This window comes from Xiphophorus couchianus, chromosome 21, assembly GCF_001444195.1.
Source record: "Xiphophorus couchianus chromosome 21, X_couchianus-1.0, whole genome shotgun sequence".
NCBI classification, from domain to species: Eukaryota; Metazoa; Chordata; class Actinopteri; order Cyprinodontiformes; family Poeciliidae; genus Xiphophorus; species Xiphophorus couchianus.
Window position 1 is genome coordinate 6,104,973 of NC_040248.1, and position 19,093 is coordinate 6,124,065.

At 38.1% G+C, this 19,093-nt stretch overlaps 1 protein-coding gene across 1 annotated transcript; it reads left to right on the forward strand.

The window, feature by feature from the left end:
* Positions 1–4,287: 4,287 nt before the first annotated feature.
* nell3 (NELL (neural EGFL like) family member 3) lies at positions 4,288–13,223 on the forward strand. Its single transcript, XM_028005235.1, has 4 exons — positions 4,288–5,113; positions 6,573–7,132; positions 8,311–8,377; positions 8,466–13,223. The coding sequence occupies exons 1-4, from the start codon at positions 4,549–4,551 to the stop codon at positions 9,989–9,991; spliced, it is 2,718 nt and encodes a 905-aa protein (XP_027861036.1). The 5' UTR covers positions 4,288–4,548; the 3' UTR covers positions 9,992–13,223.
* The last annotated feature ends 5,870 nt before the right edge of the window (positions 13,224–19,093 follow it).

The following is a 19,093-nucleotide window of genomic DNA, read 5'->3' on the forward strand; positions in this document are numbered from 1 at the left end:
CCTACTTCTGAGGCCAACAAACAAGATTTCATTTCTGTTTTGATGACGTTCAAGACATTTACGCAAAGATATTCTCTAAAGGACAAATGTTCCCCTGTCGCTAACTGTACTTTTACAGTAATACTTGACTCTCTGAGTTATGTAACTATTTTAAGCGGTATTTTCCTCAGGTCTGATGAGGAAAGCATCTGTGGCGGAAATCTGTCATCATAGGATGAAGCTGAGCACCAACGGGGGGAAATGAATAACCTCAAATGCCTCCAAGAACCTTTCATGACAGGTGATAAATTAGACAAACACCCCGGGTGCAGGCGTTTGTCCTGACCGCGCTCATTTCCTCGCTGAGGTTGACAAACAGATGGACACCAAAGGCAGACGTCCAAAACGTGAAGGAGAGCATTTCCCAAATAAATCCACAGATTAATGGCTGTGGAGCTCAGCAGCAGGGACCGAGGCGATTTGTTTGTGTTGTTGAGTCTTTATAACCTCATTTCTGGCAAACAGGGTGGTCCGATGGCGTTGGTTCTGATGGAGGTTCTGTTAAATCTGCAAACCAGCAGTTTTCTAGCTCCAAATTTAAAGCTCGCTCTTGTTAAGTCCTTCAAACTGAGTTTACTATTGTCCTGAAGTGAGTGTAGCTAGACTGATTGCTCTGAAAGAATGTGGTTGGTTGGTGTTTGGTCTATCAGCATTTGGGTCAAAGGTCATTTGGGTCAAAGGTGGATTATTTAGCAATTACGTGCGGTGAGGTTCATAGCTGGTGAGGCACTGACTTAATCATAATCATATATACAAATACAGACCCCCTGCATGTTATTGTTTTACATAAGGAAATGTTGCGCATGCGGACAACGCTGCAGGACAAAAACACAATTCTTTAACATGCCATCCATAATTCTGTTAACTCAATCAAACTTGGACATGTAGATGATATTAATTTCGTGCTTTGCTCCACAGCAAAGGGAAAACCCGTTTAAGTACAACTCAAAACCACGTCTTTCTCGCTCTCTGTAACAGCGCAGCTACGAGCAGACTCGTTGCCATAGCAACTGACAACAACGCCCCTAAAAAAAAACACTGAAATATTTCCCACACAAAGAGCAGAACAATCAGTTTGTTGCAGTGGTATGGTTTTAGGCTTAGTGTTTGTTATTTGATTATTAATAAGTGATTGCTGTGGTAAGAGGAGAAAACTAGAAATATATCGCTGCACTTGACTTTACTGTATGGCTAGCTCACTGTTACTGTCTCTTACTCTGCAGTTGTAGAGTCACAATGTCTGGGATCATGAGCGCCCCCTGCCATGAGGCAAGAGAACTGCCTCATGGCAAGGAGAACCTTGAATCTGTTCTCTGCCGTTCCTCATCGCTCCTCAGCACACGAATCACGTTACACACACAGTTGGTGACAAAAAACACTGTAACCTACTGTGGCGAATACAATGTATATATTTCACACCCGAATGTATACTCTTATTGTGAAGGGGAGAAGGTGAGGTGAGAAGACACCAACGGTTGTCCTACATTCTATTTTTGGTTTTGATTGTTCTAGACATTGAGAATAAAACAAGACTCAAATTATTTTTTCGTCTTTTTCAAATCAGTTCATATATTTAATATTTTTAACCATTTTATTGGCGGCATACAGACAGGAGGATCATGCTCTCATAGAATGGCAGCCAGTGCAGTTAGCGAGAGGTTGATCAATCCCAGGTGAGGATCAACTCGCTGCTGCTTCACCAGTAAGTTTCAAGAAAATTAATTTTGAAGTTTCTGTGAACGAAATTGTCCTTCAAAGAAATGTTTAGTTGAGTCCATAGCGCCAGACTGAAGACTTTTATCATCCAGTTTTTGGTATAAGGAGAGAAAAGAGAAAAATGATAAATCATGCCAATGGAATTTATTGATCTCATTTTAATTTATTATGCAATTAATTGATTTATTGCTCAATGTGACAGGCCTACTGACCACTGCATGACCCTGCAAAAACTCTAATAAAGTACTTTGGAGCTTGCAACTAACTATTATTTTAGTAATCGATTATTCTCACAATTAACCAGATAAGAAAATTGTCATCTTCTGCAGATGTTTTATTCAAACATACTTGATATTAGAAATACATTAAAAGAGAGAAATAAGCAAACATTAAAAAATTAAAAATGTTACTGCCTAAAATGTAATCTGTAGCAAAAGATGCATCTGCAACTAAAACAATACTGCTTAATATTTTTAGCAAAAGTTGATTAATCGGAGATATTTTTTCTTACAGAATTTGAACCAAGTGAAGCTAAAAATACCACTTGCGGAGTTGGGAAGAACATATTTACAGATAAAGAAGGTTTTTCATCTTACATGAAGAATGTATTTTTGTACAATTTTGGCTTAGTTGTTTTTCTTTCAGGAAATTGCCTTTTTTTTGTGTCTGTATGCTCCAGTTAACGATTAATCGATTACTAAACTAGTTGATGATTATTTCAGTAATGGATTAATCGTGACTAATTTGATTAATCATTTCAGGACAAGACTTGTTTTGTTTTAACTTGACAAAATGGACATGGGACATGAATACTTTTGCAACGTAACGTTCTCAGAACTGCTGTCTCTTCTCATTTTGCTCACTCTTTGCTTTCTTTTTTTTACATTTGTGACCTTCGAAGCTGCAGAAAGCTCCCATAACGTTGAGTTGTGTGTTGAGGCAGCTGCTGGATCCTCCCACTTACACTGACCTGGTTAACACAAACACCCAAACTGTGTTTACATAGAAAAGGTCAGGAGAGGTCAACCTTTTATTGGATAAGTCCAAGGCAGAAGAATGTGAAAGCCGTCCAACTGGTTTTTGGGTCGTCTCTGAGTGAGTTTATCTGAGTCGGCTGTCCAGAAGTGTTTAAATGTTGGTGTTGGATTGCATCAAGATTAAAGGTCAAAGGAAGTACAAACAAATTAATACAAAAATTTACTTCCTCTCTGTTTGTCTGTTGTCTCATCTAAATGTTAGAACTATCAAAAAAATCTTTTGAACTGCTGTGGAAGCATTTCGATCCACTTTTCTTTGTGAAACAGTTTCGGTTCAGCCATACAATTTTGGCTTATGGTGTATGTTGTGCTTTAGGTTATGCTACAAATCCCATTCAGATTTATACCCAGAATTTGATTAGGCCACTTTGAAACCATTCATTTTGTATGTTTGGGACATTTGGAGGTGGACTTGCTTGTGTGCTTCCTAATATAAAACCCAAGAACAATTGAGTCCAGAAACTAATGGTCAGACATTATGCTGCAGGATCTTCTTTCTGAAGAACCCGTTGTGCTGCCATTACAGAGATCTACTGTCTGAAATGCTGCTTAGATTACAAAAAACACCATCAATAAATTTTCTCTTTTGTCTTCATTTTCCAAAAACGTTGCATCTTTGTAACCTTTTTCAGACTGATGAATGTCAATAACTTTCCTCTTATATTCACGTGAATTTCTTTAGATCTCTAGGCTCTAAGCTGCAGTATATAACATTCATGATAAATGTGTTGTTTTTTTTTACATATTTGTTAAAACTATCACTGTGTTTCAACAGTTTAATATCAGACAGATAATCTGTGAAGAAATAAATCTTCTTCCCCTCCTCCCTGAGCTGCTCTCCCGACTAAAAACAACCAATCAGACCCAGGAGGAGGGTCTTAGCACTGTCAATCATCCTCTTGTACTCACTGCTAAATGTGCGAATGGCAGAAATACAACTTACTGTTACAGGAAAACCGTTTAACTCCCGTAATCTGTAGCTATGCTAACTAGCCTTGAATTAATCTCAGAAATTTTCTAGAAAGAACTCTTTTCTCAAACATCTCTGAGATTATTGCCACAGTTTCTAAGTTTAAGAAGTCGAAACTTGCAAGAAAAATAGCTTGGAAATATTTGAGAAAAAGAACTTGGAAATTTTCTAGAAAACTAACAACTTTTCAAACTTAGAAATTGCAATGTTTTTTTTTTTTTTTAGAAAATGTCTCAGCTTAAGTCTCAAAGTTTCTAAGTTTAAGAAGTTGAAAACATTAAAAAAAAACTCAAAAATGTTCCAAAATAAACTTGGAAATGTTGATTTTTTTCTAGCAAATTTTCAGTTTTTCAAACTCAGAAATTTTCTTGTTTTTTTTCTGTAAAAGAATCTGATTCTTGTTGGAAAATGACTCCTTTTTCCTGTCTAATGGCTCATGTACTTGTTTGTAGAAAGCCAGATGTTAAACAGAATTTAAATTTAATTCAGTAGTTTTTGTCGCGCCTGGCGTTAAGCTGGTTTTCATGCCTGTTTTGGCTTCAGCAGATGGATAATGAGGAGCGCTGGAGAGGATGAAGGGTTAAAATGCGGCCGGGGAAACCTGACGCTAATTAGATCTCCGGAATGCCACTCAGACACTGAAGTGCAGGGTCTCTGAGTGGGTCATGTTCCAATTCCTTTTAGTCCGACCGAACCCTGGAGCTGAAAGCTGCATCATGGTTTTGTTTGGAATGGGGATTTAATCTGGAAAGCTGTAAATAACTGTTTTTTATTGCTAAATGCAAAATGGTCTTACTTTTCCTGGCGGTGCTGCTCTCCATGGACAGCGTGGCGCCCGCTTTGGGGGATTTCTGCCGGGGGTCGCACTGCTCTGGCGGGGGAACGGAGGATCCAAGACCGTGTACAGGAGCGCAGTGTCCAGGGAGCAGATCCTCCAGGCTCCCCCGGCAGTTCAACCCAGCGCCGCAGTGGAGAACCGGACACGCAGCGGCCACCCCGCACCCTGTGCACCCGAGCCCGCAGAGAGCGCCTCTGGAGACCGACCCGCAAGGCGGTGGCGGCGGATGCTCCGACACGGGCTGCACCCGGATCCGGCTCCAGCAGCCCCGGAATGAATCCAGAGACTGCCGGGGGATCGAGTGCCGGCTGCCGCTGAGGATCCGGCCCAAAGTCCGGGGGGGTTCCTGCGTGGGAGAGGAATGCTCGGCCGCGGCGGAGGCGGACATGTCCTCGGTCTACCTGTCCGACAGAGCCGCGCAGTTTCTGGGAGACTATCCGGAGTTTGGACATGCAGCCTCGGAGCTCGGCGGGGCTCCGCTGGGAGTCCAGCTCACATGTGACATAAAGCCAGGTCTGCTTCAGTCACAACCCCGGTTTAGATTTAAAAAACTCAAAATTTAGCGTTTTTATCACCTTAAAAATAGTTTCTATACCTAAAGAGGTGTGGAGGCCGTCAACTGACCAAAAGAGACAAACATTAATAAATTTTTTAAAAATGTATAATTACAACACATATTTATAATTTTAAAGCTAAATAATGTTTGCAGTTCAGGCCTGGGCAGTTTAAAGGCCAGTTTAATCAAACGTGGTCTAAGTAGTCTTAAATGTTGCGTTTTAAAAGCTTTGATCGATCCAAAGCTGATGTTTTTCACCAAAACTAGAGATTGTAAAAGATTTATACGATCAACAATCCAAGAAAAACAAACAAAAAAACGAATCCAAACATCCATCCTTGTATTATTGTAATATATCATATTTAGTACCTGACATCAACATTTGCAGTGAATTGTTATCTTCAGGTTCATGAGTTTATCAGCTCATCTATCTCCCGACTGGATGTGATTTATTATCCGTACAGACGTCAAACAATAACAACTTGAAAGTTTATAAGACCAAGACAGATTACTCTTAAAGATCTGCTTTCATCTGGATAAACAGATTCTTCCTCCAGTTTATTCCTAATCCTATATTTATCTTTATATGATGTTTGGTATACCATGGTTTACTTTCAGTAACACACTTTGTCCTGTTATCAAATTATAAAAGTAACTTTTTGTTGGCCATTAAGAAAAGGGATAATGACAGAGTAACAGTAGCTGAGCTGGAAAAATACCTCAGAGTCAATTAGCTGGAAAATGTCGACTATTTTGATATTTGATCATGTAGGAAGCTTTCAGTGCACTTTGATTACTGACCCAATGTTGTTGCATATGCAATACATTGTTAAAATTATGAAACAACACAGAAATTTTGATATTAGTTGCTGAAATTTCCTAGAAAAAACATGAGCATTTCTGAGCTCTAAATGTCAGAAATGTTTGACTTTTCAAACTCAGAAAATTTCCAAAATTGAAAAAAAAAAAAACCTTGGACTTCTGAGACTCAGAAATGTCTTTTTTTTTAGAACATTTCTGAGGTTAGGCTCAAAATTTTAGATTTTTTCCTAGGAAAGTTTTGAGTTTTCAAACTGCAAAAATGTCCTTTTTCTAGAAAATTGCTGAGATTCATCTCAAAATTTCTGTTTTTATAGCAAATATTTGACTCTTGAAAGTCAGAAATTTACATATTTTTTGTGAAACATTTTGACTTTTCAAGCTCATGAATTTTCTCCTTTTTTTCTTGAAAATTTCTAAGTGATTTGACATTTCCTTGTGTTTTTTAGAAAATTTTCACCTTTTCAGAATCAAAAATTTCACTTGTTTTGTAGAAAATATCTGAGATTAATCTCAAAATTCCTGAGTTTTTTGGTGGAAATTTACTCCTCTATTTTTTTTCCATCTCTAATGGCCCTGTTGTAAATGTGACCTCAGGGGAGAATGAAGTCCCTTCAGAAGACGCCCTCATCCTGCACCTCCAGCTGGCCAAGGGGCAGGAGAAGCTTGTTGAAGCCCTCCGAGCCCAGCAGGTCGTAATCCGTGACCTGCAGCAGAAGCTCGTCGACCAGCAGGAGGCGCTGCTGTCACAGCAGCGGGACGTCCTGCAGCAGCAGCGGCACATGTACGAGCAGATGGATGCGGTGAAAAACCAGTTCGGCCAGCTGCTGGAGACGATCAAGCAGGCCTCCTTCCGGGGCCTGCAGGGGGAGCTGCAGAGCTACTTCGAGAATCACTTGGCGGGACTGCAGAGTCAGGCCCGCAGCCATCTGCAAAAATCCTACGCTGTGCATAAAATGGACATTGACTCCAAAGTGATGGATGTTGTGGGAGAGACTCATTTCCCGCAACCTCTGCGTGGCTGCCGATCGCCCTGCGGATCAGAGGAGTTCTGTGATTTTCAGAGGGATCCACCGCAGTGTGAGAAATGCACCATGTGTCCGCCGGGCTTCTTCCTCATCGCGCAGTGCTCACAAACTGCAGACAGAATGTGCCAGGTATGATTCATATTAGCCTGCAAAACTACTTCAATCCAAGCCACATTTTGTCCTGTTGGAACAAACTGCACTAGCTGCATTTCTAGTAAAAATGAGCGCAAAACTTTGTCAATATTTCGCTAATGTCAGAAAAACAATTTTGCAATTGTGACATTTCCATTAAATAAGAAACAAAATTAAAATCACACGTGAATAAGTCTGTTGATGTGATAAGTCATTAAAAACATGCCATTATCCTCCTACCACTTGTCTTCTTCATGGTTTCTGCCAGTAGTAACATCCGGATGTTGATCATGTGACTTGTGTGTTTCCATTGCAGTTTTGCAAAATAAACAAATTTTTATACAGCCGAAAAATAGTGAGTTTTTCAAAATTAGACTGTTGTCCTAAACCGGATATACTTATGCAATTCCAATTTCAGCAAACCTATGGTAAATGGAAACACAGTCAATGTGTTTTATTGAGTTTACACAGGGTATCAAGCTGCATTTCCATTACAAATGTGTGCAAAACTTTGTCAATATTCCACTAATGTCAAAAAAACACAATTGCAAAATTACGGTGTTTCCATTAAATAACAAACACAATTAAAATCACATTCAAATTAGTTTGTTCACTCAATAAATCATTAAGAAAATGTGCGGTGCCATCATCCTCCAACTACTTCCTGTCATCTTCTTCTTTGTGGTTTCTGCCAGTGGCAACATCCAGTTGTTGATCATGTGACTCGTGATGCAAAAAAACTCTTTCCATTATAGTTTTGCAAATTAAATCAATTTTGATGCAGCCAAAAAACCCTCCTCTTGCTAATGTTTTTTGTCAAAAAAGGAGTGTTTCCATTAAGTGAATTCATTTTCAAAATGTTAAATTGGGTCAATGGAAACACAGCTAGTGAAACGTGGTGGTGGTATTATTCCATGGGCTTGAAAACTTTACAGTCTATCATAAAACCCTTTTAAGATACATTGCAGCTTATAGTTGTAACAAGACAAGATAGGAAAAAGGCAAGGAGTAACAGCGTTACAAGGCATTGTACCTTCAGTCTATTCACTAAATTTTATGCATAATGCATTAAATCCACTGAATATCCTTGAAGCAGATGCCTAAAATGAAATTTGCTTGACAAGAACAAACTGGTCCAAGGAAATACTTTAAAAGTATAATTGTATGGATTGCAGGACAGAGACGAATGTCTTGAACTACCACAGATTTGCGGAGAGCGAGTGAAGTGTCTCAATACTCCTGGTCAGTTCGTAACGTCTTTGTTTCATTTCATATTCTCCAACATATTTATAGTTTTGCCAGAGCTAATCTGAAGTCTCCTTTTGTGCAGGTGGTTTCAAGTGTTTGGGGGTTTCAGAGAGAAAAGCAGTGACAGGTCTTTGTGGTTCTGAATACTTCTACAACCAGGAGCTCCAGGAGTGCCAAGCCTGCTCAGATTGCGATGGGGAGCCTTTGGTCGCCCCCTGCACAGCAATTAGCGACGCAGTCTGCGGCCAGATTTCAGAGAACCAACTCTCCCAGATCTGGATGGCAAAGGTGACGCTACCTCCTGCAGGTACGTCTAGCACCCACATCTTTCCTGGTCTGCAGCTCAACATCCGAGGCAAAGAGAGCAGTAGACTTCTGTCCAACGAGAGTGGAAGAGTGACATTCCTCCAGCACGGTTTGGTGTGGCTGGATCATAACTTTGCTATAAAGCACAGCTGCAGGAACTTCCTCCAGGTCGGGATGAGACTCAACAGGAGCCAGGAAGAAGAAGGTCAGGACCTCAGCGGCGTCCGCATCGAGCAACCGGATGGGAAGTACTTCCAGGGGGTGAGCGTCAGTATTGGCGTGGAGGTTGAACCCAACCACATCTTCACTCTGCTGCTGAAGAGTCCCAACCAGCACTGCAATCAGAGCAAAGACCTTCAAGTTTTTGATGTTCCCACCCCGTCTCTGAGTGTCCTCTGGTTGTCTCATGATACCGGTGCTGTTGCCATGATGGCCCAGATGTCCCTGCTGGCGCACTACCAAACCAGCTACCGCCCGACTTTCCGCATCACGACAGTGTCCGACCCCTACATGGTCAGCCTGACTCACGATAGCCGTGGGGTGCGCTTCACGGAGAGCGGAGTAGTGAAGTTTGTCATTCAGCAGGCGTTTTACTCCATGGGTCACACCTGCATTCGCGAAGGTTTCTCCCTGATCACCTACACCACCCGGAACACCACTGGACTGAAGATGATGCAAGCCTTCAAGACGGGTGTGAACTACAGGGATACTTCCATCGCGCTCTCTGGCGCAGTGACAGTAGAGAGCAAAGACATCCTCACTTTTGAGATCACGTCTCCGTCGCAGTGCAATATCCGGTACTTTGGGGACAGCACCGGGATCAGTATCTTGAGTCTGATCTGGATTCCCTCGGCTGTGTCGTCAGCCTTGACCGCCACAGTTTCACGGACCGGTCTTCCCTCCGGAGCCGTCAGGAATAAACCCCTGTTGTTTCAGCAGATCAGTCCGGATACGCCGCAGGTCCATCTGGCTCGCTCTGGGGACTCAAACGCCAGAAGGAACTTCGTCTTTCATGAGCAGGGTACAGCAAACATTGCCCTCAACCTCAAACTGATCCACTCATGTAATATAGTCAAACTGACTCTGCAGAGGGTCGGAGGTCAGCAGGCCGGTCCTGTGGCTCAGCAGGTGTCTGGATCAATGCCTGAAGGCAGCGAGTGGACTAGCATCGGGCTGAGAGCCTCTTTTCAGGTCCAGAATGGCACAGCTGTTTATGTTACTCTGGACTGTATCAGAGGACGTGTAAACCAAATAACACAAGAGGGTGGCACAAATATTTCAATTCTCTGGGTCGCTCTGTGATCCAGGAGGATGGATTTCTACCATTTTCAGGAAATATTTTGTGAAAACTCAAAGATTTTTTTGTGCTATGTAGTAGTGCTGGACAATATGGCTGAGAAACATACCATAATATAAGCATTTTATATCAGTCAATATCGATAATCATTAATTAGTTTTTTGTTTTAAGTATCTGAAATGCTGCCAAACTGATGCCGTCACTTTATCCACAGTTTTCACACCGTGCTATTGTCTTTTTTTTTTGAGTGGCTGAAATTTAAATTGTTGCTGCACAAGTGACTCAGCAGGTTGTTGCTAGGTAACCACAGAGTGAGTGCGTTAGTTGATTCCATTAACATAGCTTAGAGCTTGAGGAGCTAGCTAAGGTAGCAGCTAACTCAAAATCTCTGCCTACATATCCCAGAATGCTATGCGGTTCTGGGTCAGACTTCAGTGAATATTCTACATATTGAATATTCTATCAAACATTTTATCTATTGATATTGATCACGTGTCTTTAGTGATATTGTTGTTGATTTATTGTCCACCATCCCTTTTTACTAAAGTATGAATATTGACTGAATTTGTGCTTTAAATGAATGGTTTTCCACTTGTTCAAGCATTTATATTTTGGGAGTTTGTTCAAGTGATGCTTTTTCCTGAAGTCCTTCAGCTGATTGAAAAGTGACCAATTTAAAGTCTGAGTGTTTTCATATCTGTCAGACTGTGTGCATACAGTGAGTGATGCTTGAATATATTGTATGTAAACAATCATTGATAGGCTTTATTTTCTAATAATGCATTGATAATTCAATTTTTATATTTTTTTTATTGCAGAATATTATATTTAATGTATCTTTTGTATGTATGACTTTAAGGATAAGGTACACAAGGGCTTCAGTTCTACTCTATAGTTAAAAATGTTCATTCTAGTCAGTATTAATGAAAACAGTGTTCAGATGCCATGTACCTTTATTTACACAGAATAACTTCTTGTTCTCTCTGTTAGATTTATGGTCACCTAAAGTGAATTGAAACAGCATTCTTACAGATTTCTTGTTTTTCTTCAATATCATGTATTCATGTATTGAATATCATGTATTCATATTGTGAAGAACTGCCTGGACTGCAATAGGACTTAGCTAACTATTTAAGTGCCGTTCATTAGGATTTGTATGCGTGTAACATGTTTTGTGTCACTTGTTGAATACTGACGTAAAATGTTGAAGGTGGGTAAGTAAAGAGGTGGTAATAATAGGAGCCTATTATTACAAAACTGCTTCTAACTTCCTTTGGCTTTGGGCAGAAGTAATGTTTTGCTGTTGCGATGAAAACAATTTTAAATCTTCCGAGTAGCTGATAGTATGGTTATTACAGTTTTTTCTGCAGATATTCATAAAGCCGTTTAAACATCGATTGATGGATTTCAGGCCGTGAAGATCTGCTGTACTCTGCTGTACTTAGTGAACTACTTCGTGTTCACTAAGTAGTGAACTGAATCGTAGTAGAAGATCGGAAACAGCTTGTCCACATCATCTATAGTTTTCCAATGTAACAGCAGCCATTTTGTAATTGGTCAAGAGTCTGGAAGTCATGGTTGATAGGCTGGCGCTTGCAGCCAATCAAGGAGTTCCGTTTATTTTCCCTGTGTGCTGATTGGCTGAACCCCCAAAGAGTGAAAATAAGGAAGACTGTGGATATTAGCTTCTACGGTAGTTGCATATTAATGAAGATTTATTGTTGGACCTTAAAAATAGGCAATTATAAGCAGTGACTGTCTAATGGATAACTTTTTAACTTTTTTTTTCTGATAAAAAATAAGTGGTTGAAGATAAACAGAGTTGGATTTTAAAACAGAACTGCCATGCTAAGTTTGGTTAGCCTCTTATTTATCATCTTAAACTTTATAAACTGTTAAAAACTGAAACCATTCCTATGTTGCTGAGAGACGTTTGTTGACAAAAACTTTCAGTAAAGCAACAAAGGGTTTATGCAGTGTTTACAGGACTTTAATGTTTTGCATCACAATAAAAATATAAAGTTTGCTGTCAAACATGCAGCTATAGCTTCTGTATCAGGTATATTTATGCACATATAGCATTATGTTTAATGCACACATCTGTTATTTTGGAGAAAGAAAAGTTTCTCAGTAAAAAGCTGTTCACACTTAATGTTGCTTATTGCTTCTCCGTGTGTTTTGTCCAAACTGTTAGAGACATAATGAAGTGTTGGGGAGACTTGGCAGCAGCTCTCACTTCAGCGTTCTCATTTCTGTTTTAAATGCGTTTTTATTCAACACCAAATTATATGTGCTATTTTGCCAGAAACCAAATTCCATCGATTCCTGTAAAATAGTTTTCCTGCTGGATTTAATCTATGTACATTTATTAGATGAAACACCTTTATGGTAAAGCCAAAACATATGGAAGATATACTTTATCATTGGTGCAGTAGGTTACTTTCTGGAACTGATGTGGCCCTTTTTCTGACCTTTTTCTGTATGAAAGTTAATGGGCACCTAGCAGGAAAGTAATCGGTACATTTAGGGAAATACATGCTAGCAGGTTCTAGAAACATTACATGTTCTCTGAAAATACCAGGAAAATTGCTGAATAATTTAGGAAGTGCCACATTACAAGTCACTTTATAACACAAACTGGTTTTTGGGAAATGCTTCGTAAATTTTAGAAAAACATTTTTGTAACATTAAGGAAAGTATCTGGTGAGTTTAAGGTAATTAAGTAAAATTACAGTTTCAGGAAAGCAGTAAGTTCTCAGAAAGCACCAAGTTATACTTCAGCTCATAATCTAGTATGTTTTTTTATACAAAAAAAGCCACAATGTTTATTTAAAGTTCTAGGAAAGTACCTTGTTAATCCTGGGAAAGTATAAAATAAGTTTAAAGGTAACCATTTAATACAGAAAGATTTCCACAAATTGCTTGTAAATTTCAGAAAAGTGCCTGTAAATTTTAGGTGAGTAACAGGTAAGTTGTAGGAAAGTATTTGGTAAATTCTAAGAAAGTATCTCAATTTATATTCTAGCCTGATTTTTGAAAATAGTAAAAAATAATTAGGAAAGTACTCAGTAACCTGCATGTTAAATTTTGCGACAGTAACCTGTAAATTTAAAGTCGAAAGAAAGTATCTAATGAGTTTTATCATTATACATCATCTCATAATATAAACTGCGTTTCCATTGATTATGTAATTGCGGAAATTGGAATTACACATATAAATTAATTGAATAAAAAAGCTCAGGTTTTCTGATTAAAAAAAATGTTGCGCTATGTTGAGGCAGTTTTTCAGCCATATTGAAATTGGTTTATTTCACAAAACTGCAATAAACACTTTTTAGCATCATGAATCACGTGATCATTAACTGGAAGTTACTACTGGTAAAAACGACAAAGAAGACAACAGGAAGTAGTTGGAGGATGATGTTTTTAAATGACTTATTCTGCGAATAAACTTATTCATGTGTGATTTTAGTTGTGTTTCTTATTTAATGGAAACACTGCAACTGCAACGTTAAATTTTTCGACGTTAGCGGAATATCGACAAAGCTTTACCTACATTTGTAATAGAAATACAGCTGCATCCCAATTTCTAAAAATGCCCAGTACATTCCAGTAAAGTACTCGGTCAGTTAAAGGAAAGTTTCAAGAAATTATCTTGTAAATTCCTTAAAATTCCTCTCTATGTTCTGGGGAAGTATGGGCAGCATTATGCAGCAAGAACAACATTATTATTATTATTACACAGTTGAAGGTTCAATCTTAAACATACTGAACCGAGTCGCTTTAATTAGCAGCAAAAGTGCCAGAATTACTCACAAATCACCTTGAAAATCATACTCTGTAATTTTCACGGACTCGCTGATAACCGGGTCTAATTATTCTCCCATCTGTTCGCTGCAGGAAAGCTGGTTTTGGACTTTAACATAACAAATATCCTCAGAGGCAACGACAGAGCGAGCGAACAAAGAAATTAAGGTTCTGGTTTCTAGACACAAATGACTGTTTCTGTCGGTGGCCCGGATTGAAACCAGGTGTTCTGGGGGGAGGATCGCTCCAGATGTCGGGTGCTGTAGATCAAATGATGGCCTCACATGTTACAGGGAGATCAGAGAAAAAGAAGAGACCAAGGAAAGGGAGAGAGTGTGACTTTACCCTACAGCCTGCAGTTCACTGGGTATTCTGATTTAACATTATTTATATTTCAGGGGAGAGAGGTCAGGTTTTAATTCAGGATGTATTTTTATACAGTCTGCAGAAAAAAAGCTCTAGTGACGGTTTCTATGTGCAAAAATGACTGAACTAATAACAGAAAGGGTTTATTGAGGGGGAAAGTCATGTTTGTTTTATCTGCTGTGATTTAATTTAATTTAATTTAATTTGATTTGATTACACTGCAAAAACACTAAATCTTACCAACTATTTTTAGTCTAGTTTATATAGTGCAAATGTCTTAGTACACTTCGAATAACACTAAACTAACTTACAAGTAACTTTTCAGCAAGATAAATTTGCTTGTTTTAAGTCAATAATTACTTAATATTGATTAAGAAGTACTACTTCCATTGGCAGATTATTTCACTTTTAATAAGACATTTTACCAATGTTATAAATTAAATCGTTTTCCAATGGAACTACTACTTTTTAATCAATATTATGGATGTTATTTACTCTAAACAAGCTCCTATTTCTGTCTGAAAAGTTACTTATTAGTTTTGTTCTATTTGTACTAAGATATTTTCAGTAGATATTAGACCAGAAATACTTGGTAGTTTTTGCAGTGAATGACCAGATATGAAACCTGAATGGATTGCATATCTGGGAATTTCCTCCCAGACGATTTGAGGCAAGGCAACGAGGAATCCTTCACCACCATATGTGCGCCTGCTGTGCGTTTGTTGGCTTTCTCAGGGTTTTTTTGTGTTTGGCGTTGACTCAGTCAATGGCGTGCAAACACAGCAGGAACCTCAATGTTTCAGCAGCTAAAAGCACAACACACATCCTGCCAGTACGAGTGTCAGAAAATGTGTTTCAGGATCATTTGTTCATTTTTTCCTGGAATGAGAAACAACAATATGGTGTCACTTTAACAAACACATCAGTCTGGGTGATTTGTGGTAAAGGCGAACCCGACGGCGGCCCCAGAGCGCTGCGGAGTCAACTGAAAAAGGACGAAGCAGGAGGCGGGCTGGCTTTAATCAGAAGCGGATGTTTCTCTAAGACCCAAAGTCTCTTTTGTCTGGAGGAAAAATGTTTAGAGCATGTGGTGAGTTTAGGTGCTGCAGGCCTCCGCTGAGCGTCACAGCTCTGCAGGAAAACAAGAGGGAAGGAAATTACTGGCATCTTTCATAAAGAGGGTTTCTGGTCTTTAAATAGAATTGTTTATTAAATTGATTAGACTGAATATGGAAATGTATTTTAATGGAAACATTTGGATTAAACTTGGTTAGCTGTCCGTGCCGCCCCCTTCTGGTGAAGACGTGTAAAAACCTTTAATTTTGCTTCATTTAATCAAATCCAATATTAAAATTAAATCAGTACATAAACATAAATGTAATCTTATTTTATTACTTAATTAAATATAAATATATATTTTCACAATCTTTGCTTTTGTTTCTAATAAATTTCCTGATCAATGCAGTGTTCTGAGTATTGGGACGAAATGAAGAGAAAAACATTTTTAATTCTGACAATAAATTCATAAAATTACAATAAAATCATACTAGAATAAAGTCAAAATAGTACCAAAAAAATCATAATCATGTGAAAATAAAATACAATTAAAAGAATAAAGTCAAAATAATAAGAAAAAAATTGGAATATGAAAATAGTCATAAAATTACGAGAATAAAGCCAAAATAATAGAATTTTTAAAAATAATCTAAGAATCAAGTTAAAAAAGTATGACAATAAACATTACAAGAATAAAGTCATATGAGAATAAAGACAAAATAATGTAAAAAATAAAGACAATTATGACAGTCTTAAAACTACAAGAATAAAGTCTAAATAATATCAGAAGAAAATTGTAATATACGAGAATAAAGTTACAATAATATCAGAATATTTCGAGTGTAAAGTTATAATATCATGACTATTCTTGTACATTTTGACTTTATTCTCTAAATATTATGCTGTGGCTCTAATTCTCCTTCATAACTTCTCGTTCTCCCTTCTTGACCTCAATCTTTTCTGTCAAGGTCGATCCGAAGCTCCTGAGCCAACAGCACCAACTGCCTGAACGTGGAAATAAACATCAGCGTGTGTCAGATACATATCTATATGTATGAGGTCAGAACATTTAAACGTCTGCTGCTGAATAAATGTTGGAGCGAATCCCTGTGGTGTATTTTTAACTCTATCACGTCGACTCCTCTGAGGTCGTAGAGGTTAATTGCTTTTCTCTGGCAGATGATTCTGGATGTGGATCCGTAACAAAGTGTCTGCAGGTTTGTCACTTCAGTGGTTCGGGACAACTTGAAAAGTAGTCAAAGGTCACATAAGTAAACACAAAATGCAGTTTTTAAATGCTGATAAAGGAAATCAAAACTTAATGGCTCAGTGTGGAAAAAGTGAGAGTAAGTTGAGATCAGTCTGGAAAGTGATTTATAAAGTTTTGGGATGATTAAATATCTATAGAAAAGGTCACAAAAGATTCCACAACATCTGAAAAACTGCAGGTCTCACTTACCTTGGTTGAGGTCAAAGGTCATGCCTCTGTGTCTCGGTTTTTCCAGAACACGCCTCCATGATTCCCAAGACTTTTAGAAAAACATTCTGTGGACTTGAAAGCCTGGTGGTGGCAGCGTGATGGTGTGGGGCTGCTGTACTGGAAAACATGCAGTGAAAAATTTAGATTTTTAGCATTTTGATTTATTAAATATCTGAAACTCAAGAAAATCTTTTTTCTCCAAACCTGCAAAAATCCTTGAGCTAAAATGAATCTACAGCAGTAAAAGTATTTGGTAAATCATTCTGATCTAATTATCAACCATTTAATATTTGAAAATTACATCATGAGATGGACCAAAATATATAAAATTTGTTATTTTAAGGACAAAAATGACAATAATTCATATAAGTAACAAAAATTTAAAAAAAAATCCAAATCAGTTTCTTTAAAAAAAAAACAACTTATGAAACTTTAACAAAAACTGCAGGTGTGGCTGTGTCTGGTGAGTTTTTGGTTAAAACATGTTTGTTTTTCATTCAGTGGCTAGAAAATCCAGAAATTTACTCAAAAAAAAAAGAGTAGAAATGCTTAAAAAATAAAAATACTCAAGTAAAAGTAAAAAGTACAGCATAGTAAAATACTCCTAAAAGTAAATTTTTTCAAAAACGTTACTCAAGTAAATGCAGTTAATAGCAAACTCTGAGTATGAGGAAATAAACAGCAGATATTCACAAGTGTTGTCTTGTTATATTTATTTCTTCTTCTTTCTTAGAATAACATGTAGTTTAGGACAAATGCATGTTTGAAAGCCAGTTTACAGAGTACATATTTAGAGTTTACCTCCTCTTTGAGGACAACAGTAGGGTTTCTATTTGTCCTCATGAAACAATGGAAAGAAAAACGTTGAACCTAAACAAGGAAGCAGGGTCTGTTTTCCGTCTTTCTGGGTTAATCTACCGTTTGAGGCACAAAAACAGAGCAACATCAGGTCGCCGAGACATGTTAAGAGGAAAGCGCGGAGATATGCTGCTGACCAGAGGGCGAAGCAGAAGGAGAAAGATAGAAAAGGTCAGAGCAGAGTAAAGCTTTCAAAAAGACATGCTGAAGGACTACATTTATATATATTTATATAAGACACTGAAAGCAGCGACAGTTTCCAAGCAGAAAGAGGGAAGAGAGAGAAAGGCAGATCAAGCACGGAGAGGAAAACGATGCGAAGCGAGGTCGGCATGCTTGCAGCACAGAGAGACTTTACAGGAAGCCCAAGACACAAAGATTACATGTAAAGGCTAGAGCGACAGTGCACTAATCTACAAGCTAAGCTATATATATATAAATATTGGTATATGTAGGACACTTAGGCTAATTACAGGAGCTATACATACAGTTTACATATATGCACATGGATATATAGGAGACTGGAACAAGCTGGAGAGGCAGGGAATCGCATGCACATGCAAGGGGCGCGAGTGTAGCAGCAGCGAGAGCAGCAAGAGGAACGAGCAGAGACGGGAGCGAGTCACAAGTCACCTTTACACTCGAGTCAAAACCCAAATAAAACCCGTGTTGGTTCCGGGTTGAGTCCTAAAGTCAAACAGTGCAAGTCCTGAGTCAGAAACCGCATTGTGAAGCAAGTTTTAAGTCAAGTGCAAAATTAAAGGGGCAGTAGCGTGTTTTCCAGGCACAAAGCGCCATTTTATAGCACAGGTGACTGATACCTACAGTCAATTTAACGCTGTTAACTGGGCCTCTGTCTCTTTAAGAAGCTCCTGTTCTTCCTGAAGCTCCGCCTATAGGAAGTCATCACAATATCCTTTCTCTATGAAGTCTTAAAGGGGCAGTATTTTTTTTGATAAATTTTATATATATATATATATATATATATATATATATATATATATAGACAACGGTTAGTTTTGCTTTATCTTAAATGAAAAAATATATATATTGTACAGTTTTGGCTTAATTACAGCTCTGAGTGTGTTGTTCTTTCAGCAAAATAGCATTTAATTTTATTGAGTCTTTATACTCCAATTAACAATTAATCAATTATTAAATTAGTTGATTATTATTTTTGGTAATCGATTAATCACGATTCATCAGATTAATCGCAATTAATCTGATGAATCACAGATAATTGTATTAATTACGATTAACTGTGATGAGTTGGATTAATCATTCGATTAATCTGATTGGATTGGATCTAACGGTATTAATTACTCTTAATCTGATTACTCACGATTAATCACAAGTAATCCAATTAATCAATATTGATCACCATTAATCATGATTAATCTGATTAATCGTTTCAGTCCTAAATTAAATTCAGTCAATAGTCAAACGTTTTGTTGGTGTTAAAGTCTGAGCTGACATCCACGTTTTCCACCATTTCATGAAGAAGTCATTCGATTTGTGACTTGAGTTCAGGTCATGTGAC